Source organism: Phymastichus coffea, unplaced genomic scaffold (assembly GCF_024137745.1).
Source record: "Phymastichus coffea isolate CEN01 unplaced genomic scaffold, Cenicafe_Pcof_1.1 PCOF00084, whole genome shotgun sequence".
Lineage (NCBI taxonomy): Eukaryota > Metazoa > Arthropoda > Insecta > Hymenoptera > Eulophidae > Phymastichus > Phymastichus coffea.
In genome coordinates this window covers 1,006,755-1,030,541 of record NW_026706895.1, presented here as the reverse complement: position 1 = coordinate 1,030,541, position 23,787 = coordinate 1,006,755, and the positions used below count along the sequence as shown (strand labels likewise).

Genomic DNA, 23,787 nt, shown 5'->3' with positions numbered 1-23,787 from the left:
AATTGTAGAAATTTTATTCCCGACTTCCATTGCATCTGGCTTTGCTATCGTTTTGCTCGTCCGCTTTTTTCCCCTTGCGCTCACGTGACTACTCGCTAGTTTATTAAACGGAGATTTTACGGAGTATTACATCTCGCTCGCTTTTTATTTGTTCCACTCTGTAAACTGCGAGATGCTCTTCAAAGTAGAATCACGGCAGAGAATGCGTCTGACTAGCAAAGCCGGTATAAATAATGCATTTTCTCTAGCGATTGCTCCCCTTCTGTATGCGCGGAAAAAGACTAGACGTTAAAGCGCTGCTATCAAAGTTGACCTCTCTTACTGAGTCGCGGATGAATTGTATTGCTACGGATGGTTTATGCATTGCATTGCGCCAACGATTTTTTGGCAAAATATAAAATGTACGTCAGATGATTACACTCGAAATCTATCGCATATGCTAATTGGTACATTTCGGAGACATACACGTCGATGAATCCATTACCGCGCACTTACCTCGTTAATTCCCATCAAACAGTAATGCGCCATCGGGGGAGGGGGGAGCTATAACTGAAATCGCGATGTGTCGTGTGCCAGATATATAATCCTCCCTTTCAAGCCACGTAATCGAGCGTTGGATGCGCTAGGCAAGTTTATAGGTCGCGTAGGAGGTTCGCGTTAATTGAATCGCGTCGTTGTTGCTGCTGCTGCTGCTGCTGCTGCTGCCGCCGCCGCCGCCGCCGCCGCCGCTGCTACGTTGAGACTTACGTGTGTGTGGGTGTGTGTGTCGGCGACTGATTGCAGGCGACGCAGAGATATAATGTTGCGCTTGCTGGGAGTTCGGCTGCTTTCGCGGCTCCTCGTCCTTGTCTGCTCGCTCTCGCTGATCTTCGTGCTCTTCCTCAGCCGCTGCGGATTCAACAACCTCGATACCGACCTCGATGATACGTCTGGTAAGCTCCTTTAACATACTTCTTACCATAATGCATGTTCATTTGTACTCAATCGTGCATTTACCTGACTTGACGAACTTTTAGTGTTATGATTATTTCTGCGACTTTCTCGTAAGTAAGAATGCGACAACACCCGAGGAAATGGCGCGCAGACACGAAAGCATGAATAAAACATAAGAGAGATATCGATAAAACTACGGAATAACAGCTTCATGATGCCAGTATCGAAGTAGTACAGCTCGATAATAGTCAGGCATGCAACGCTAGCTTCACTGTGCATCAGTACGCGAAATAGAAATGTACTTTTGGAATAATTCATCGCCGTGCCCAATAAGACTTTTCATCAGTCTATTCCGAAAAGGAACGTTCCGGGGTATTGTAAAGTGTATTTGTTCTGGCGAACTGTTCTTATGACTTTTTGCTCGGTTATAATTGAAGATATTAAAAATTCCATTAACCGTCTCGCAGGTGGCAAATTGAAATTAAAGCGCAGTCTCCCGTGCTTACATTCATTAGCTAGCGGCGCGAAAATTTTTTTCGCCTCTTGTTTGCGTTATTAAAAAGTACACGCGCGCGGACACAGTCGCGTGCACGGCAGAAATAGAGTGCGGTGATACGGTCTACTGCCAATTCAACTGCGCTGCCGCATAATATCGAGCAACTCGCTCTCTCGTGGCGCTTGAAATTTAATTTCAAGGACGGAAAGAATTCACACCCTGCTTCGCGTTGGATTTCCCTTTTGCCGCTCGGGCAAGACAAATAGCCGTTTGGATTGAGAGTGGCTGTGCGTGCTCTAATGAATAGCAAAGTAATATTTTACAAGTTCCATTATTGCCCCCCCGAGATAACGAATGCTTAGCCCAAACGCCATGCCGCCAGCGCCGCTTTCTTTCTCGCACGCGCACGCGATATGAAATTACGCCGTGGCTGAAAGGGAGCTCGTTTAATTTTCATTAGAGGATGCAAGCCGGGCCTCGGCGTGCCTTGGTCATTCGACGCCGAGTCCAAGCGCTGCCGCAGCTGTTCATTTGCCCCCGCGGCTCCCGAGGTTTTATTAAGCAGTTAAAGCGCGCGAACACGGCGTCGGGAAATTAGTTTTTTTATTTTCTCTTTTTTCCTTCATACGTATAGCCATCGACGCACTGCACGCTACTCCAACCCTCTTGGCCGCCGCTGTAGCACACTCTGATTTAGATTGTTGACCGTCTGGTGTAGACGGAAAGAGTGGCAATTATCAAGCTCTCTGATCAAGCGGATTCTTCGTTCCGTCGATCATGTTTGTTCGAGGCCCACGCTTCTTGTTAATTTCTCTTGTGCCCGCTGACGTTCATTCGTCGGAACACGTACAGACCGATCGGCGGGGAAGGCGAACTACATGTATCTCGCGCTAGATTTATCTGGAGGAAAATAGCAGCACCAGAAAGACGCGAGGCTTTGCCGTGCTCGCGAAGCTTCGTCGATTTACTTTACGATCGTGGAGGTACCTGTGAGTTAGGGGGCACTAATAACGGCAAGTTAAAGAGAAACTAGCAAGTTTTATAGCCAGCGTGTTTATTAGCCTCATTATTTAACTCTGTTATTTGTTTAGGATGCCGCTGTGCGAAAAGAACTTCATATTTTCAATTTTTCACAGTCAATAAACTACGACAAACATTTTTTTCAACTATCTCAATCGTGTCGTTTATTTCTTCATTCTGTTGAGCGTCGCTGCATACAAGCCAAAAAAAATCACGAGAATCACAGTAATCATTTTATGAATCCTTTCATGCACGAGCTCGTAAGTAATATATCTTGAGCAAGCGGCATACAAAGACGAACCCTCTAGCATCTCAGAACCCCAGGAGAGCTCGGCTGTTAAGTGCTCGACGTTAAACTTGAATGCGAATAAAGCGCGAGAGCAGCGCGCGTAGGGATGAATAATGAATTGGCGGCTGAGTCTATTAAGTTCTTGTGCGTGTATATTCACGCACATAGATTTCGTTAGTCGTCGTCGCCGTTGCCGCGCGAGACTGGTATTCCCATGCGTTCATATAATCGCGAGAAATGCTAGTCGTTAGGAGATTTGTGCTCCGTGCTTGATGACTCCCTCGTTACGAGTCTACACGTCGAGCGAATAAGAGTAATGTCGAGACGGACAACGTTTTAATTGTGTGCTTCAGAAATGATTTTTATTTTTCTTTTTTTTTTTTTGCGCTTACTCTTTCGTCTCCGACATTTTCGAGATGAGTATCGCGAGTCGTTATGATATTTTTGTAAGAGAGGTTTATCAAATGTCCTGAGAAATCTTTAATGAACTTGAGAATTGAGAGCAGCAACTTGTCGGCAAGAGTACGCTCGGGATTGAAGTCACCTGTTTAACAAGTAACGAGGGGAACTTTCAACTTTCGCAATATGTTCGAACGCACTTTTGCGTTGCTGAACTCGTTTAATCTCTAAAATTCCCTTTTGCTTTGCTGAAATAGAACGGGCTTATAATTATTTCTCGTTGATTATATCGCGTGCACACAATTATTCATAACGGTGTGCTTTGAGCTGCATTACTTGAAACATTTTGATGCTAAACCGCCGCAATGCATGCTAACAAGTGATTGTAATTTGACGGTATATCAGGATAGTAAAATTTATTCCGTAGAAATTATTTCATTAGTATAATCCAACTAATTTGCACAAATGCAGCTTCTCGGAATTAATTGCAAGTATTCATTGGAAAATTCACGTAATATAGAATTTCAGAAATTTGCCTATCGGCTGATTACAACGAGACGCAGCCTTGGGTTTTCAATTTTGCGCGTACGACGTAGAGTTTAATAAGCATCGTTGATTAGTTCGAACGCTAGCGTTGATCATAGCGTTGATCCCGGTCGATTGGATAATCGAAAGCACGCCAAGTTTCGATTGAGCCCGCGAGCAGCGAGAAATCCAGGCATTTCTTTTGTTCGGCAACGGTGAATTTGTAGCAACGCGCGCACGCCACTTCAAAGAGGAGCGCGGCGAACGGCGAAAAGAAAAACGAAGGCACGCCGCGCGCGATCGTCAATATCTACACAGACGAGTGTCGCTCTCGGCATGATTAAATTGCCGTGGCAGAGTTCTCGCAAGTGGGCACTACATGCAGACACGAGCTCAGCTGTTTTTCGAGTGGCGTGTATACGCTCGGCCCCCACTCGACTAGTCGCCTGTAAACAGAAAAGGGGTGTATATGCGTTGAAAATGCTCGGCGTTCAAATTTCAAGCTCGCATGCAAATTTCGCTCGATACTGATTTTCGACGTCCGCGGCCGCCATTATGCCGAGTGGACAATGGAATTTAATTGAATCGTCTTTTTCTGTTTTTTTTATCCCCCGTTTTCCTTCGAAATACAACGGACCACTCTACGTGACACCTGAGTTGCTCTTGCAAATATTTGTTTTTTCATCGACGTACAATAATATCATGAAAATTCAAGCGAACCACACTTCATAAGCGGAAAGGAAAATATAGGTATTTCGTCGCGGGAAATCTCGACTTAAACACATATCTGTACGGCAAGCGATGTGTTTGCACGATTTTTCAGCTTGGCAGGCGCGCAGTTTTATCATGAAAATTTATTATATAACATGACACCGCTGCCACGCCCTAAACGAACAAATAAACAATTTATTGTGCGAATTGATGGAAATACGGCTACGAGAAAGATATCGCGTCGGAGCTATTCAAGTACAATTAAATAAAATTCAGCCTTTGCTTCGTAGGCATTCTTTATATGAAAATCTGATATCGTAGTGCATACATTTCTGAAAAATAAAAAATAATACCGACATTCCGTTGCATTTTTATTACGAACGTCGCTTGCTGGCATTCGTATTCTGGCGCATACATCAGTAGAGTCGAATAATTCGCTCTTTCGTCTAATGAATATCAAATGTGAAAAAAAAGAGAAAACAAGAATAAAGTGCAATTACGACGGCGATGAAACAGCACTTATCTTGAGATTCCAAGGACGATTGAATACGAGGCCGGCATAAGTAAATAAGTAGCTTGGCACTTGGCGTTCGCGGCCGACGCCATAATGCAGATCTAATTAGCGTAGCCTAGCTCCTATGCGATAATAATTATTTTGCGCACGTGCGCCGCGGCAAACCAAACTGGTCGGAGCCGAAAGTCTGAAAGTTTTTCCAACTATTTTCCCGGCTTTTCTTTGCCTTCTAATTTTTATGCTCCAATAAATATGCGGCTGCCGGTGTGTCAGCGTTTGGCCGTATATTCGTTTGTTTCATTCGCGGCATTTTGCATTTTAACGCGGGCGCGATAGTTTTAGCGTGGCCGAACTTGAAAGAAGTAAACCTTTGGTCTTTGTTTGTGCGAAATTCGTGTTTTCTCGTTGGTTATTCGACGTAATGGAACGCATTTAGCGCGATATGAAAGGAAGGATTGCACGCTGCGATTTTCTATTTCAGTGTAAAACGATAAGTCCGAGGGCGTGCAAGAGTCAGTGTTATCTCTTCTCGCGGCGCGTTAGCTCGGATTTTCTTTCAGTTTTGTTGTACTTTTGCTTTCTCACGGATCCTCTTTATCCTTTGCCACTTGAGAAGTCAGCGACGAAATGACAAGAGAACGAACTACCGGTCTACGTAAAAACTTTGGTCTATGACTTGTGGAAGAACTCGTCTCTTTGGCGTGCTCCGAACAAATGAAATATTAAATGTAATCTCTTATTCTCAATTTTACGAGTAAATGGCAAATATTTAAATAGATCGATAGAAACGGATCGTTACAATTGAATTTCGGTAATAATAAATAAGCGACTTTATAATGCTGTAAAGATTGTTGACATCCGAGTAAACGCCGTGACATCAAAAAGCAAGACGTGTGCACCGCCAATGAGATTATTCATATGATATCATCGGCAGTGCCTCGTAAAGTTTTCCATTTTCTCTCGGTGAGCATACGCTCATAAAGCAGCGCGAGGACGAGCGGCGCCATTAAAATACATGTGAATTGCCGTTTATAATGTTGGCATCTCTCGCGTGCCAATGATTTACAACGTTTATACGCGAGAGCAGCGAAACACTCGTGAATGTGAAAGACATAAAGTGATTCTGGTCTCATGATTTTGACGATGTTTGCGATTAATCTCTGCAACTCAGCTGAACGTCAATTGAAATGGCTTGAAGAATTAATTGTTCTCATTCGCGTCTCTAGACGAACGCAGTCGACTGGTCGCAGTCAATTAACGGATTATCCAGCTCGATTAACTCATTCCAACATGGCATCTTGGCAAGCTCACACACTGACATCTCTCTCTCCCTCTTTCCGCTGTTCATGCACATGGAATTGCATTAGTCGCGGGCTTCTGCGCTTGACAAGTTTCTCCTTGCGGCTGTCGCCTTACGTCCGTCGAAACTTGGACAGCACATAGACGTTCCCTTCTGAGTTTCACTGCTGCGTAATCGCGCGTGACGAATCGGCGAACTTGCGAAAGAACGCGCCGGACGGACTGCAGCGACGCGTGACGATATCCATCTCCCGAGCGAGTGTATAACAGCTGAAAAAAGAAGATGAGCTCAAACAATGGCCGATCGCATCATCGATCGACATCGGTTTGCTCGACCCTCACTGATAAAGTTTAATCTTAGCAAGTATCTAATCAATTCAACTAATTCAACTAGCTGCGCTATCGAGTCGGCGACTACTTTTAATCTGTTTCAGCGCAGCGCGATCTAATCAATCCACCGGCAATTGGAAATTATAGGTAACCCGTACCGGCGGCATCAGCAAATAATTGGAAAGGGTGATAGGCAAGACAATGGGCAACAAGCTTGCGAGAGTGCGCGCCCCGGGGGAAGTAATATCGGGCTCCCTAGAGCCAAAGCCGGAACGAAATCACCGAGATCAAGGGCAAACATTATTGTTGTTTGATCCGGCACGATTGTATAGCCCCGACTACTGCCTCTACTGCGCGCGGACATACAAATATGAGGCCGCAGACAGGCAAACAGCACTGTGATCGCGCGAAACGCAGGATTTCCGGTACATCGCTTATCTTCACTGCAAATAGTGTAATTGAATTGTAAGCTGCTGCTGCTGTTGCTGCTGCTGCCGCTGCTGCTGCTGCTGCCGCTGCTGCCGCTGCTGCCGCTGCTGCCGCTGCTGCCGCTGCTGCCGCTACTTCTTCGGGCTTCTGATCAGCCTGTCCGGTGCAAGCTGCGCTACTGTCGGCTATCATCGTCTGCTGCTGTTGATTTTTTTTAGTAATGTTCATTCTACTTCCGACACCTAGTCGAAGTTTTTTTAATATTAGCGTACCTTCCTCCCTTTCTTTCTACGTATTTTCAAGTTGACAAACACAATGAGAAAGGTTTTCGCGAGTCCCACGTCGTTACAAGCCGATATTACAGTGTTTAGAGTTATCTTCTAAATCAGCCATCATACCGGCCAAATAACTGCGATGTCGTGCTGAGCAAACAGAGCATGAAGTAGGGTTGAAGTGCGCTCGCCTCGAGCTGGTTAGTCGACACTCGTTTGCCGTATCAGCTGGCGAGCAAGCTTTGGACTAGGCAAACTCCCGAGGATACGTGCTAAGTGTGTACACGTCCTTCATAGATTCGGGCAAACAACTCTGACGCGAGCAAGCAGACGCCCAAGCGGCCGAACGAGCGACCGAACGAGCAGCCGAACGAGCTCGGTTATGCCATCAGGCAAATCGAAGTCCAAGTACCGCGTTCCATCCGCGAACACAACGCGAATGCTTCTGCCAAGCTCTTCCGGCACCACGATGTTGTTATTGGCGAGCTTAATGCGGCTGGTGTTTGATCAAATTGGTCTGCCTCCAGTTTGTATTGAAATTTCTATTTGTAAGTGATATACATCAGCTTGCCGTCAGGCAGAAGCTGTGCCGATTACGTTAAGCTCATAGCTCCCCAGCTCCGTTCGCGGTAGCTTGCGAATGTGCGTTGAAACGCGAGAAACAAGCGAAATGCGATCGTATAAAGGCATCAAAGCAGGAACGACGCGGACAGCTCGCGACTGTCATCCGGCGAAATGAGAAATCCGTCTGCGTGTTCGGACAGAATAATTTTCCGTTCTTCGATGAGTCGGGAGTCTTTAACGATGCGCTCTTCTCTTCTTTTCTATATACGATCACGAGGCGCCGGCGACGACGAGCGACCCTTCACTCGTAATATCGCTTTCGCGGAGCTTTCTCACGTCACGTTTTACGCTTCGCCTGTAAAGTGCTTTATCGCGTTTTCTCTCTTTCTATCGCTCCCTCGCTGCCGCTCAGTGACGAAATGAATCCTTTGTATTTCTGCCGAGAAAAATCCGCGCTATCATCTCACTTTGATCGCGCGTGCTCTTTCCTCTCTTCCTCTTCTTTTTTTCCTTCTATTGTTTTAGGCGACGGCACACCCTCGTGGTTCTTGCCTTTTCATTAACTTGACCGAGGGCAACGGTGTGCTGAGGACAACTAACCAATCGTTCATTGCTACTAGTTTACAATTCGATAAAGACTTCCTGAACAATTTGAAATTAACGCGCAAAACCATTCTATTATCAAACAGTACTCTATTGAACACACATTGAACGCAAGGAAAGCGTAATTTTGATAACGCTGTTAGAGGTGCTTTTGAAACTCAATTAAATTTGCGTCCAAGTTCCGGCAGATATTTGTAAAGAGTGCGCTTATGTTTTATTGTCGTGGTGGAAAAATTCTTGATTTTGCGCAACGTCGTAAAATGTAATTCTCTCTGGCGTACAAGCAGATGTAAATATAAACGAACGATTTCGACCAGAATGTTGAGACGATCCTGTTGAACGCGCACTAACTGTTTCGGACGTAATTGACAAGCGCTCGGCTGTGCCCGCCATCTTTCAAGCGAAAACATACTCTAGCTTAAATAAATAATCAGGCGCAATGCACGCGGCGCGCTACTATGCTTATTCCGCAGCGAGTATCCAAGTGGAGCGAGCGTTCGTAAATATTCGTGCGCGCATCCCGTAACGCTGGTAATAACGCGGGAGTACATACAGTCACGCAGACAGCACTTCGGGAACGGTTCTTCTACTTATACCAAGTTACGCTGAAGATAGATAGAGAGAGAGAGAGAGAGAGAGAGAGAGAGAGAGAGAGAGAGAGAGAGAGAGAGAGAGAGAGAGAGAGAGAGAGAGAGAGAGAGAGAGAGAGAGTGAAAGAGACGCGCTTTGCAACCACACTGGGAAACCGCGAAAATATCCGCGTACTGCTGAAATGTTGACGTCGTCGCGACGAAAGCAGACGCTTATTTACAGATTTTTTGAAGATTCCTGTATACAGTTTTATATGAGCACTTCGTTATGAATCATTTACGTGCATTTTCAAAAACCATGTTATTTGATAATTTATAGAGTACATTGCCGGGAAACCCGCACAAACGTGTTCAAACTGTGCAGCACACATTGAAATTGAGGCAGACGTGAATTTCAATCTAGAAAATTCATTGAAAAATTATAATCGATCATCATATTTCACTTTGACTTCTAAGTAAAAGCGTTAGAGAATGAGTGGAAGAGCGCAGCTGTCGTTCGAGCAACAGCATCACGCGGAGCGAGAGCGAGGGTTTCTCAGGCGGCGCAGCCCATTAAGCGAGCGTGCGCAAAGACATTTACTTCACTTACACTCTCTCACGGCTGGCAATTTATTGTGCTTAACGGCTCGATTCTTTATAAGCTCGTAAAGCCCCACGGCGGGCGCGGCTCTCGCGATTAAACATTGAATTTTTCCGCGCAGCGGCACCGCCGGCGCCAGCCGACAGCACGAAGGCGACGGGATTATCGGCCCTTGGGGGTGCGCCCCTACCACCTCAGCCGCCTTCTATCACCCGCGAACGACGTTTATTAGCTGCACCTGCGTTTGAGAACTCGAGGGCGTTGCGCGCTACTGCGGATTTACATGGATATAATGGAGATTCGTCGGACGTTATTCGCGGAGGGATCTCTTTGCATTTGATAGGTGAAATGCGTTTGCGGCGATGGCGGGCAGTGCCGATGCGATCCTGATTAAATGAGTGGCATCGTAACTCCCACGCTCTGCGCGTTGTTGGACGCTTAACATGGCGTGTAATTTCCGCAAAAATAAAGAAAAAAAGACTCTCGCCGTTATCCCCTGATGAGCGCAACCTCGCCTCGGCGTTCCAGATCAAATTGGAAAAAAATTCTTTTCTCGTCTCGTCTTGTCTCTACTACGAGACAGTGTCAAAAATAAGATTGAATCCTCTCTCGTAGTTGCGACTCGAGAGCCCTTCCGACGGCGTGTTGGCGCGTTGTCAATATCGCGAATTGAATCACGTACAGGCTGCGCACAGTTCTCCGCTGCGCTTTTACGACTTTCACGGCTGCGGATAGTCTGCAAGCTGGTAACCTGGGAACGCGAGCCCGTGAAAATTGGGTCGGCGAGTTTTGCAGCTCGTAAAGTTGAAATCGAGTGTTGTTGCCTGCAAGCTCATGACAGCGCTCTGCCCTGCGGAAAGCGAACAGAGCACTCGCGCCTCCCAGCTAGTCGGATCTTGGCTCGTGCACACGTGGCGGCGCACTCTGATATTTTTCAGGCTTGTTATTTATTTTTCCCCCTCCCTCCTCCTATTCTTCTAGCATTCTTCCTGTGAACACTCTCTTCGTTTGAAAATAACTAACGTACATTCGTTATTTTCCAACGTGGAATAAAAGCCTGCGAAAATAAATGAAATGTCAATACGAACAGTGCGCTTATCATAGTTTTCATGCAACTGCATCGACAATATATTATTTCCATCGGTAGAACTATTGAAAATACGGCTTTCCAAATTGACAAGCGACAAATTTGTATGTGCAGGTCCAGCCACACAGGCAAGTAGTAATATCCTTGAAGCAAATCAGCGTGAGGAGGAGACGAGGCTGGAGGTGGAGAGGCTTACGGCTGAGATCCGCACGCTCAAGTTACAGATACTGCAGCTGACAGGTTGGTATATATATATATATATATATATATATATCTCTGCGTGACTTTGCTGCTCATGCGTCAACTATTCCCTCATCGAAAACGCGCGTTTGGGTAGACCGGCTATCAAACGCTTGCTGCTTTTGCGTTCCGAAAGCGACTGCACGGTTTATCAGCTGAAAAATAAGTTCCGCAACGTAGGAGGAAAACGTCGTCCATCCCTCATGTGAGTCCCTTTCGTCTGCGCAAAAACACAGCCGAGCTCTTTATCTACTGATATAATGGCTCAAGCGTGTGCGCGGCTGCGGAAGTCTCCTCTTTAGCGTGCTTTGCGCGTTCGTGGCGCTTTTCTTTCTTTTTGCTTTTGCTCCGCGGCAAGTTTTCGGGCTATTTTCATAGCTACGAGGGGACCGAAAGAACGACCTAGAAAAGAAAACGAAGGAAGAACCGTGAGTAGCTGTAATTACGAAGACACTCTGTATATGTGTATGCTGGTGCTCTCTCTCTCTCTTTCTTACGTGCGTTCACGGTGGCTATCTATCTTCCTTAACGTCTTTTACTCATGCTCGGGCAAAGAGATTCTTAGTGCTAAACTCATCAAGGGCTGGAAAAAAACGAAAGTATTCTATACTCTTTTTCTGAAAAAAAAGAAAGCGTTTGGTAGTTCGTAATGGATGTACTTAATTTATAATTATCCCAAATGACGTGACGTAATTCTATGAATAACTCCATCATTGGAGAATCTTCATTAGTCATCGGAAACGTCCTGATTAAATATCAAGTTTAACAAAATTATTTTGGAAATTAGTTTTCGATCCTCTGTCGACAAGACGCATCTTAATGAAATAATTAATTAAGAGCATAGAGTAGGTAGGAATATATACACGCATAGCTTCCTCTCTTACCTGTTAACGATATCTATCAGATGGGATGGCACGTCTTCATAAGGAGCTTACACTTCGACGAAGTCGCGGAGAGGAACACGTGTACAATGAGGCTCGGGAAGATTTTGGGCAGAGAAGTGGAAAATGGGATCACAGGATGAAAAGCATCGCTCTAATGCCTATGAATATGAGATCTTAACATTGATCGAGTAAATGATGAAGACAAAAATTTTCTTTCAGATCCCTTTTGAAGTACGTTCAAATAAAAATGCCTATCTCTACAATCTCCATTAATTTTTGACTTTCCATAGATTGCTATTTCAAAAGATTTAGAGTGCACTAACAGCGGTTCGATTTTTTTTTGAAGCTTGTTAGCCCTCAGTCCGTTATGAATACCAGGTGTAAGCTTTTAAAAGAATTGCCGGGAATTATACCGTTGACCATATCTCTTTTCATTTCGTATCAATCAAACCTCTGGCATTGATACACAATAGGAAATATTGCAATTTTGAAAAAATCCAGAAAGACAGATAACGATGTAACGGGTATTCGCTCTTGTAAACAACTGATAGCAAATAGTAGAGGGAGAGTACTATCCCATTGGTAATCGTTAATTAGACAAACACGCAGTAAACAGAGCAGGAGCTGCGCTGTCAGTATCGAACAGACAAGAGCGCGCATTCATTGTCTCTAATATACGCACACACGCAAACACCGAGAGTGTGGCATTGAGAAGAACGCGGTGGCGGCGCGGGCCTAACGATCCGAGCGGATGGGCATCCGGTTTCGCGCGTTCGCGCTCTAACGAGGAGCAATTATTCCATTCCCGTGGGGGAGGGGGGAGTCCGTGTTGCCGATAGTCATCGGCTTCTTTTTCTCTCTCCCACTCTTTGTCCTCTCAATTTTCAATTTTTCTCTGCCCCCCCCCCCCCACCCTATTTTTTTCCTTCTTTTTTATTCGCGGCATAACCTATTTTTTCAACGCTAAGCGCCGCCGCTTTCATTGGCCGATGGCTTTGTTTTTCTTCTGTGCACAACGACCGCAAAATTGTCAGGGCTGATTTTTTTTTTTTCGACGCTCGGCGTCGTTATTATTTTTTTGTATAAAGCTCAATAATTGGCTATGAATTTTTGTTCGCGTGACGCGCGGTCGGCAGACTTTCACCCCCAGATGAGATTTTTTTTATTTTGTAGCCATTGTGCGCATTTGGGGATTTCACCTGATTTTTTTTTCAGACGATTTGTTGCAAAATACCGTATCGATTTCTTCGCTGAATTCAGCAGGCAACTCTTCAATGCAATCGTTTATCGGAAATCGTTTGTTTTTTCAAACAATTAAAAATTCTTGATGGTTTGGTGTATCTAAAAATCACGTAGAAAATCATGGAAAAATATTGATTATTAAGCTTACAAAAACTGTGTTGATTGAACAGACTTTGAACAATGGATACATTTCGCGTAATTTTGCAAATAATCATAAATACCACAGTTATCTTCATAAACGAGACACGGTCCCACACAATTTTCGCGAAATAGCGTTCTTCGTATATGCGTTTAAAAGTAAATCCTAATATAACAGGTGCCTATCATGTACTTTAAATCGCTTCGAATGAAAATCGGAAAAGGAGACTAGCACTCCTGAGAACAAAAGGAAAAGGATATACGCCAAGGAGGTAATGCACGTTCAAGCCATCGATAGCTTGCGCGCACGTGGATTTCTGGAGCTTCGGGCGCGAGCAAGACATGCTCTTGAACTAAGCGACAGCGAGGAGCAGGAGGAGGAGGCAGCCACGAGGGATGTTGCGCCTCGATACTGGCTTATTACGTCCTATGAATATTCAGTGGCGTCGTGCCCGATTAAGCGCTACGCTGTTTTGCGGCCAAGCTCTGTATGCGTGCACTAGACTATCGATAGGCGCGGCCGACCACTAGCGAGTGTTACTACTGCGTTCCGCATACTTGGGATTTTAAGTGGGTAATTGAGCTTTATTGCAATGGCCGATCCTTACTTTTATGGCGACTGTTCATTTTCTTCGCAGCTGACGAGTAATGAGATTAGTTTGGAGGGGCATTATTGGAATAACGGCACGAATCGCATCGTTAAAATCAGCCTTTCTTTACAGCTAGCAAACGCTGCTGGCAAAATCGGAACGAAGGAAGATTGTTCAGGTACAGTTGCGAGCTTTTTATTTCAAACGCTTTGAAATGTGAAGCAAATGGTTCGCGCGGTATCCAGCTCTCATGAGTATTACGACTTTTCAGAATGCTGTGCCGGAAAAAAAATGCTGATGAAAACTCTCGCAACAGTTCTCCGCTTTCAACGCAATTTCCTTGGCAACAGAATACGATGTTAAAAACAGGCATTGATCATCGATTTGTATATAATTTACCACAAAATTTAAAAAAAATAATAATTTTGAAAAACCTGCTCCATTTCAAACTACTGTTACCACTTTGAACAATAGCTCTAAAAAATCACCAATCGATGGATGATATTGCGAAAAACGTCCTTCTTGAAATGTGATAGTACAAAATAGAGTTTTGGTAAATAAATTCAAGTCTATACAGTGTTTGAATGATAAATCTTTTAAAATTTATACATCGCATGAATCGCATCTATCAGGAAATCGATCAGATAGACGAGCTGGCGCAAACAAATCACCACAGCGATTTGCCAGGGCATCCATCAAACAATGCAAAGCACAAGGGTCACATAATTCCGCGTGAACAAATGGCTTGGCATTTTTCTTTGGAACGCGAAAGGAGCAATTAAGCGCGGAGACGCCGCCGCTACCGTCTGCTCGAACAAAATCGATAAGTTGTAGCCACGCAAAGCTCCTTCATTAATCTTCTTTATCGAGAAGCCACGGCGAAGGAAGTCGTTTCCGAAGGTTCTTTAAATAGGGATTGGCGCGAATGGGTTCCATTGTTACGACTTCTCTCTCTGTGTCGCTCTCTCTACGTATGTTGAAACAAAACGATGAACAAAAAAAAATACAAAAACAAAAAGCGAACGAGCACGTCGTAAAGAAGAAAAGGACTCTCTGGGGAGAAAAAGAAGAAGAGAAAAAAATGTTCTCCTTTTTTCTTTCCCTCCTAGCGTGCGCTTAATTTCTCGTACGGGTGAATGTCTCGTCGTTAAATTTTAAAGCGGCGCTGCCTTTTTAACAGCCGTAAAGGTATATAAGTGTGCCGCAATATAGAAAAGAAAAGAAAAGAAATAATTGTTGAGTGTGCATGCTGCTTATTATTGGGATTGCAATAAGATCAGATAATGCTATATATTTTCTTTTTTTCGTCCCCATCGGTACACCTACTTCAGAGCAAGTTAGTTTTATTAGACGGATCAAACAAATATTCAAATGAAGAAGTTGACGTCTTAAAAATGTAAAAGGTCTTCCGAAGTTAGCCAGTTAATGAGTTGTAAGTCGGAAAAGTTACTAACATAGTTATGAAAAATCCTCCTTGAAAAATCAAGTGAAAAGCATCGTTAGGGATACAAGAAATAACAAGCTTAAGCTCTACCGTCAAAAGCAAGAAAAAGGCGTAAGTCTCTCAGTATTAATCTTAGGGGTAGTCTACTGCAATATCGCACAATCGAGTATTTTCCTATTTTATTTGCTCGTTTTACACGTTCCTGAAAGTCGAAAATCTCCTTAAGTTTGCTCGGCCGTACGAAAATGAACGTTTACGAGGAGTCACGCGAAGTTGGACCTGTGAAAAGTGCGTGCGTCCCGTGGATTAGACCGAAGGGGGATTTAAGAGAACTACGAACACGTAAAGACGACGCTGCTCGGCCCATAAAAGTCAAGCCAGTGCGCGCGCGAAACTTCTCGCGCGACTGTTTCCACTTCGGCTGATTGTTTCTCCGGCGACTTTTATTCTTTCGACCGGGATTAGAGTGTTGAGAAACAACATCCAGCTCTGCTATCGTTTTACGACGAAAATACTTGGTTTTCGGAAAATTCCTCTTAGCTTTCTGCTAAGTTATTGCGGTGGATGGAATGGATTTTTTGTAGAGATGAACCGATTTTTGAACTATTTAAAAAGAGGGACATTTTTAACGTTTTAGAAGCTTCCAGGCGTCAAGTAAAATCGATATTTTTGAATCTAAAAAATATACCACAGAGTCAGCAGTTTTTAACCTAAATAAACAAAAATTAAGGTTTTATTCTATCGGGTGTTTAGCGTCTGATCAAAGAAACAATTGAAAACGTTAAGTAAAATCTCTATAAAACTTGTTACATTCAAAAAATGAACCAATGCTTAATAACTCAGTCTGACGGTAGCTTGTCGGATATTGAGAATTAGAGGTGTACATGTAAAGATTTAATTTAGACGGGGGAAGTTCGAAAAAGAGAAGACAGGAAACAGTAGTTCGGGTAGCCATTAAAAGATCGAATACGAGCGTCGGAGCGTCGTATATAAGTCGTACGTGTAGACGCGGCGCGATATAGAGCGGTTGGAAAATTTATGTCGGCCAGAAACTTTTTACCGTTCTACTCTCTCTCTCTCCCTCTCCCTCTCTCTCAGGAGAGGAAAAAGAGAGATTCCTCTGCGTTTTAGTGCCTCGCGTGCAGGCGAAACAAAAGAAATGATGAGCTACTACGATGCAAAACCTAAAAACACGCGCGAACCGGTCGTAAAGAAAAAAAAAAAATACGCACTCAGGATGGCTTTTTTATTGCGACGAGTTTTCTTTGTGCTTCCGACTCGATATAAGACGCGCAGGCTCGTAAGGGCCATCGATTTTACAGCCTCACTATAAAGAACTTCCGTCTTTAGACTTATCTTTCTTTTTTCCTCGGCTTCACTTTTCTTTGGCATACACGAGAAGGTTACGAATATGCTGAAATTGTTTGCTACCACTCTGATTCTCGGTTAACTCCAGGTATTACCTCTTGTCCGGGTGAGGCTGATCGAGATATCCATGAAGTTCTTTGCCCTGATTTCTTTGAGTCGCGGGTGTAGTCGAATAGTTTTGTTTGACAGTCGTTTCGGCAAACGCTCATGACCAAAGTTTCGATCATTCGTATTCCCCGTCTAACTACAGAACTCATAAAAAGAAACGTGCTTTGTGTTGCAGGTGTAGCGCCTGGTCATGGATTGGACAACTCAGCAATGCTTAACAGCAGCGAGATCAGCGACTGTTTGGCTGCTCGACGCCAGGTGGACCAAGCCGAGATAAGTCAAGGCCTCTCGCTGAACAACGAGTACGAGCTGATAGCATTTAGTCATTTCACCCTAGCGAGGATGTATCCAGTGGAGCTGGGCCTAGGGAAGCGGGTCGTGGAGAAGCCGATCGGCTTCAAACGCAAAGATTTCGTTGAAGCACTAGCCAAGGCCCTCGATGTCCTCAATAGAAACGTGACGGGCCTACAACCATCGACCGCCAAATACAACGAGGACGACTTTCTCGAAGGATTGTACAGGGTAGAGCCTACCACTGGTACGCAGTACGAGATGTTTTTTAGGACTAAAAATTTGAATAAGAGTAGTGCGCAGACGAGTTCGCAGAGCTCTGGGCCTCAGGTAATTGAGCGCGATTGATGGGACAAGGAATTGCCAGCTACATTGAACAGAGAAAAACATTTGTCTGGTTTGAGCAGACCAGCCAAACGAAAGTGACGCTGATGAGACCGTTCGCTCCGATCCAATATGTCATGACGGAGCATCGTCCCCAGCACAAGGAGCTCATCCACATAATCTTACCACTGTCCGGTCGGACGAGTACCTTTCAAAGCTTCATGGACAAGTTCGTGAAGATAGGCCTGAGGAACGACAGGCGCGTGCACCTGACCGTGGTGTACTTCGGCACCGAAGGCCTGAGCGAGGCGCGTGCCATTATGTCGAGGGTGTTGATGACTCGAGGCAGCGGGGGAACTAATCAAAATCTCCGGCTGCTCGCCCTCAACGAGACCTTCTCACGGGGAAAGGGTCTTAGGGTCGGCGCCGAGCGGGCCTGGGGTGGCGAGAAAGACGTGCTGCTTTTCATGTGCGACGTCGACGTTGTCTTCAGCGCGAGGTTCCTCGACAGGCAAGTGGCTTCGCTCTCGAACTCGCTATGGTAGATGGCGTACGCTCGAGAGTTATCGAGTTTCACCCTGGAGCGCTACGAAAAATGACAAGTTTATTCTGCGTCACAGGTGTCGATGGAACACGGCCCCGGCGCGGAAAGTCTATTACCCCATCGTCTTCAGCCTCTATAATCCGCACGTTGTGTACACGCTGCAGGGTAGAAATGTACCCCCAGAAACGGATCAGCTAGTCATCTCTAGGGATACCGGCTTCTGGCGCGATTTCGGCTACGGCATGACTTGCCAGTACAGGTGACTATACCCGTTTCCCACCCTTCGCGTCCTCGAATGCTTTGCTTTAGCTGCTCGATATCGATCACTGCGGCGTAGATGATTTTTTACGAATTTCATCAGATTTCAGATTTCATAAAATAATTTCACTGCTCGAAAATAATTATCTGCGTTCATTTTCATCAACGACAGATCGGATTTTCTGAGGGTACGCGGCTTCGACGAGAACATCGTTGGCTGGGGTGGCGAAGACGTGACCCTCTACCGCAAGTACGTCAAGAGTAACATCAAGGTCATCCGCGCCACCGACCCTGGCATCTTCCACATCTGGCATCCCAAGGTAAACGACCGCTACTCCCTCGCTCGCCCCGACGAAACGAGCCACAAGATTTCCACCAGAATCGGCATCACTAACGTTTAGTGTTATTATTATTTCCGTCCGACGGCATTCTGGCACGCGCGCTAGCTCTCTTTCTTTTCTACTTTGTCGCGCGTAAGCTGCTCCAACTGCACTCTCCTGCTGTCCTTATACTTCAATTCCTGATGCTTATGAGCCGCTTATCTCGGATTGTTTCTTTTTTTTTTCTATTTTATCTTGTTATTATTTTCATCGTAAAAGTTTACGATTTGAATTGCAAGATAAACAATAACATTATTTCGAACTTTTACCTTGTACTCGTCCCAATCACATCAGCTCTAATCTAAAGTTTAAGATTCTTAATTTTTAACTCATTTGATTCTTCCGTCTATTATGACTGATAACAATCCTTTTTCATAGCTTCATCAAAACACATTTATATCATTCTATTTCAAGCTTTTTACAGTTATCATTCAGTATTAATAATAAACGCTGAAATAATCGAAAAGCACTTCATTACATCCGTAAATACGATGAAATTTAATTTAAAAATCCATTCGGAATGAAACGAATTTGTTAAATGACACCGCGGGAGCCGGAAAATATTTGCCGAAGCGCGATGCACCATCCAATATTGAAGCGCAGCGACTGTCGATGACAATTCACTTTTCAAATAAAAATCCGGAACAAAAAAGCCCAACGCTTTGGCAATCCAATTTCGTATTCTCGACATTGCAGCTCTTCATCCGCTGCGATGAGATCCTCGCTGCTGTGTCTATAGAAAGATTTTAATTAACGCGAGTGACACAATTCTTCACGGAGCTTTGAGCTGCACCAACTGACATTTCTCTCGATACACGTCATTTGTTGTAAAGCGCTCGCACGCGAGTGACTTGTACTCATCTATTGGGAATACAAGTAGCTTTGATGGGCTGAAAAATGTTTCTCTTTCGAATCTTCTATTTTCGTACTTGAGCAACTTCGATACGTTATTTGCAATGAAAATTTTCAGACTGATTATCAATATGCATTTCGCAGTGATGCAAGATATATTATCGTAATAACACTCAATAATGTACGACTATCCTAAATGCAAGAATATAATATCAGGAGACTATTTTTATGAATAAAATAGATAACTTATACCTTGTGCAACGCTTTCACTTTGGACAAGCCGATTAATCGACCAAATTAGAAACTAGACCATCTGCCAAACCTAATAAAATCAAATGCTAATTCATCGCTAAAGTCCGACAATAGCTTAAGGGCTATTTCCAAGTGTAATGCTATTAATCGAAAGTTCAACGCGCTAATAAGCCGATCGCCGATTGAATCTAGCTAGTGCGCTCGCGGCGAGAACATCGTTGTATGGAAAACTCGCATTGGCGAGAATAGTACTTTCAACTTTGTCGTACCAGCCCGATCGTATCGAAGATTCATAGTGTCGAGCATCAAAGCAATGTGCGTTGCAGACTATTTTTTCAGCCCTAAGATCGTTTCCTTTAATCGAGTTTAATAAAACGTAACACGTCTAATTACAAAGCCAGCATAACAATTTACACGGGCAAATGAGTTTCGACTGACTATATGCTGTTTTTACTACTTAATACAACTTTTTTCGCGTGAAAGCGCGCAAGCGCAATTAATGCATTTCAGTGAATATATTCTCATAATTCGAAATATTTCCAAATTGCAGCGAAAATATTCAAAGCAAGCGTATCGGTTGCGAACTTTGGCTTCTAATTAAATGCTGAAAATGCCTGTAGCGCGGCAAAGCTGATTTTCCCCCAAAGACGCACCCTATACCAGACATAACAATCTGCTTCTACATTCGACATTCGAGATCGTTGTTCGAGAATGAAACGGAGATGCTCAAGGCGCTACAGGATCCTCGAGTGCAGTGGGCTTACGAATCTTTGAATTTGCGAAATATCTCGCTAGTCGAATCAAGCCGAGACGCCGCGGGGCACCGAAAGGAAATTCCAGACTTATACCTGCTTTGCTCAGGTTATTAATAGACATCTGATATGGCTGACGACGATACTCTCCCAGAATCCTTCGGGAAACATCTTCGTTCTTCCTTTCGATGGCTTCTTGAAACTTCAAGGACTTATGCAAATTTGCCGGCGATTGTTTGGCTAGTTTGCCATGTGGCATTTAAGTGGTGATTTCGCGAGAACTACATTCATTCATCATTGTATATTGGCACGATTATTTAAGTTATCGATTTTTTAAAACCGAATACTTGTCAAGAAAAAGCTTTAGTTACGGTTCTATAAAAGCAAATTACGGTTCATACAAATTGAAGATTTCATCTAGGCCATTTCACTTATGAAATTGCGTGTGTCGATTTTCCGCAAAACGTCTTTGAGCTAATGAAGTACCAAAACGCTCTATTTGTAGTGCTGAAAAAGCTATAGTATGCGAGAGAGGGGGGTCAGTCTCTCCGGGTGATCCTGACCGCGCGTAGAAATGCTCTAATCGCAAGGGATGTTGGCAAATATTACGGACATGTAGAGTAAGCTACACTATCGTTTTTCCAATTGCCGTTTGTTTTTCTAAGCCTTTTTCAACTGCGTGTACTCATTAATAATGCATTTAATTACGATATACACTTGACTGAGGCCAGGGACTATCTGGTCTCTCCCACTGAGGGAATTACGGCAAGGGATTTCCAGTTTTAGAGCGAATGAAAGTTGCATGAGTGAAGAGCGGATACGTGTAATTTTAGGCAAATTGGATGAATGGATGGCGTTACCTCCTATGAACTTTTACGCCAAAATTTACCTACGTAATTTCAACGGCTAACACTGGTGCTCTAATGAATTTTTTTTTCCGTTTCTGCAACTTTTAATCCACATAAATCCACTTATTGAGATGCATAAACTAACGATTTAAATTATCAATTAGCGATTTTTATACTATTTAATTTTTGATTATATTCTCACCAAAGCGGTTTATTAAAATCTCATTAAAGATAATAGATACTGTAAGAAAAAGATGCGAAATTCGGAACTCTGTTTCATTCACGACCGCGCTATTTGAAATTAATTAAATAATTTTGAATTGTCTCATTACGGCTAACAAATGTTAAAGTAAGCTATAAAATATCGTTCTTTTGAATTTGTTCGCAGGTATGCTCAGGTGGTCCAGGACAACGTCTCTCGACCGACCAATACCGCGCTTGTATCCGTTCTCGAGCACTAAACGAAGCGTCACATGCTCAACTTGGCTTTCTGGCCTTCCGCGAGGATATCGAAGGCCAGTCAATCAGTAGTATCAAGAGTTCAACTACTAAAAAGAAAAAGCCCGCGTCGAAGAAGGATAAGAGGACTAAACCGGTACCAGTGAGGACTCTCAAGCAGCGGACATGATCGCTGCACCTCTCCCTCCGACCGTTTGTAAATACTACTGAGTGCTAGTGTACATATTGCCGAATGGTTATCTAGTCGATTTACCGTGTGATAGAATTTTGATCGACATGTTGGATGAATTTATATTATTGTTATTTATTTTTCCACTGTGTTACATCAAGTTTATTTTTTAAATAGTCGATAAATACAAGCAACGTGTGTGATCAGTTATAAAAATATATTTATTTGATGCTTATTTATGAGAGAAAAAAGTGGTTTAAGTAAGAGACTGAACATGAGTGATAATGTAAATGTGTCAACTGATAGAAGACATATTTGGAATTGTAAACGTGGTTCAGTGACCTTCTCTTTGTCTGCAGATTAATTAAGGATACTATTAAGAAAAAATTTGTATAGAAAAGTTTCTATTACACATAGAGAGTCACTCGTTATAAGCTAGGTGAATTGAACGAAAACTATGAAAAAAAATGTTTTAGATAGATTTGATGCATCGTATTGGTCAATTAAGAAGATGTGTATATGTGAAAGAAAAATTTGCGTTGCCTATCAAATACATACTTCACCATTTACACCTTCACGCCCCAAGCAACTATCTAAATATCATGTAAAAAAAGTACTGTGTATAAACTAAAAATTATATTGTATGGATATTATATATGACTCACTATATTAAAATATCAAAACATTTTTGGGAAACAAGAAATTCAAATGATTAGTCGTAATCAGCACTTGATAAAAAAATCCGTTTTAACCGATTTTCTTAAGCATTTTATCAACATCCAATTTTCACCGCAATCAAGAAGTTTGCACTGATTAGTTGAATAGCAATTTTTATCGAGCATTTATTAAACAGAATTTTTATGAATCAATGTACAAAACGATAACAAATACGTAGTGGATTACATTTTGCCAATGAAAATTTTTGAAGACTTACCTTCTATACACCAGCCAGACAACCCTTTTACAATCGATTGCGAATGGAAAGTTTTTATCACGCGCAGTCCTCTGAATTCAGCCTCAAGTTTTTCATAAAAAAATCGAGAGAATCCGACGTCGTTTTCGCTCGCCCCTGTTTCGGCCCGAACTTGGCGCGAGCGAGTGGCTCGGCGCGGTAAAAGCATCGCGATTCGAACGATATGAAAATGCCAAGGGAAATTGCATTTCGTTCGATGTACTTCGCGCGCTAGTAAAAACCTATACCGCATAATACACACGCGTACATGTGCACACGCACATGCCACCTGTCCATTGCATAGGGAGTAACTTTATGAAAGAGCCGAAATAGCGGAGCGGCACTTAGCTCGAGAATTCACGGAAACTGTTCCCTTTGTGTGTGCCCGCGAGGGGAATTTGAGTACTTTCTTCGCGGAGAGCGCGCGCATTTTCCGATGAGAATTTTTTCAATTTTGTACTTAACAAGCGTGAAGTTGTCCAATTTTTACTCCTCGCGAGTTAATTCAATGTTAATCATTTTTTAACGTCATACGGACGCATGTTTCTGCTGCTTTTATTTGTTTCTGTTGAATCTATCGATGGCAAATTTTATGACAATGTTATATACTATTATGTATAGTAGTGCCAATTGTACATTATTTTGTTGCGTAATACGTTTACATCAGCTAGAAAAGAAAACGGATTGATGTTTATTAGACAGTAACTTCTTCATCAGGTTGTTTTGTCTCTGCAAGTTTACGCCAGTGGAAGAGTTTGTATTATACAAGATGTAAACAAATTATAACAAATAAAATTACAATAATAAACTATCTAAGCTATGAGAATTCTTGCGAACCTTAACAATGACTTGGATTGATTTCACCAAATAGAAATTACTCCATCAAGCATTGGTATTTTCCAACCAGCATCGGCTCCATACCGTTCTTCCATCAATCAAGAGGCTCTTTGGCAGACTGCACACTACACCGTTCTGATATTAAGTGCTTGCATTATCAGCATCCATTTTTCTTTCTAACTGTAAAGTCATGTATATGCCGTATCACTATCTA

At 43.3% G+C, this 23,787-nt stretch overlaps 1 protein-coding gene across 5 annotated transcripts in view; it reads left to right on the top strand.

The window, feature by feature from the left end:
* LOC131668819 (chondroitin sulfate N-acetylgalactosaminyltransferase 2) overlaps positions 1-23,547 on the top strand; it is a 79,263-nt gene extending 55,716 nt beyond the window's left edge. Inside the window, exons 4-10 of one of the 5 annotated variants that reach the window (XM_058943267.1) lie at positions 886-932; positions 10,756-10,881; positions 16,831-17,276; positions 17,354-17,781; positions 17,891-18,073; positions 18,245-18,392; positions 21,545-23,547. In XM_058943267.1, coding sequence (XP_058799250.1) covers positions 886-932; positions 10,756-10,881; positions 16,831-17,276; positions 17,354-17,781; positions 17,891-18,073; positions 18,245-18,392; positions 21,545-21,784 — 1,618 coding nt within the window. In that variant the 3' untranslated portion in view covers positions 21,785-23,547. Of the gene's footprint in view, positions 1-783; positions 933-10,755; positions 10,882-16,830; positions 17,277-17,350; positions 17,782-17,890; positions 18,074-18,244; positions 18,393-21,544 lie in introns of all 5 variants that reach the window. The other 4 variants (XM_058943265.1, XM_058943266.1, XM_058943268.1 and 1 more) reach the window with 4 other exon arrangements.
* Positions 23,548-23,787: the final 240 nt, after the last annotated feature.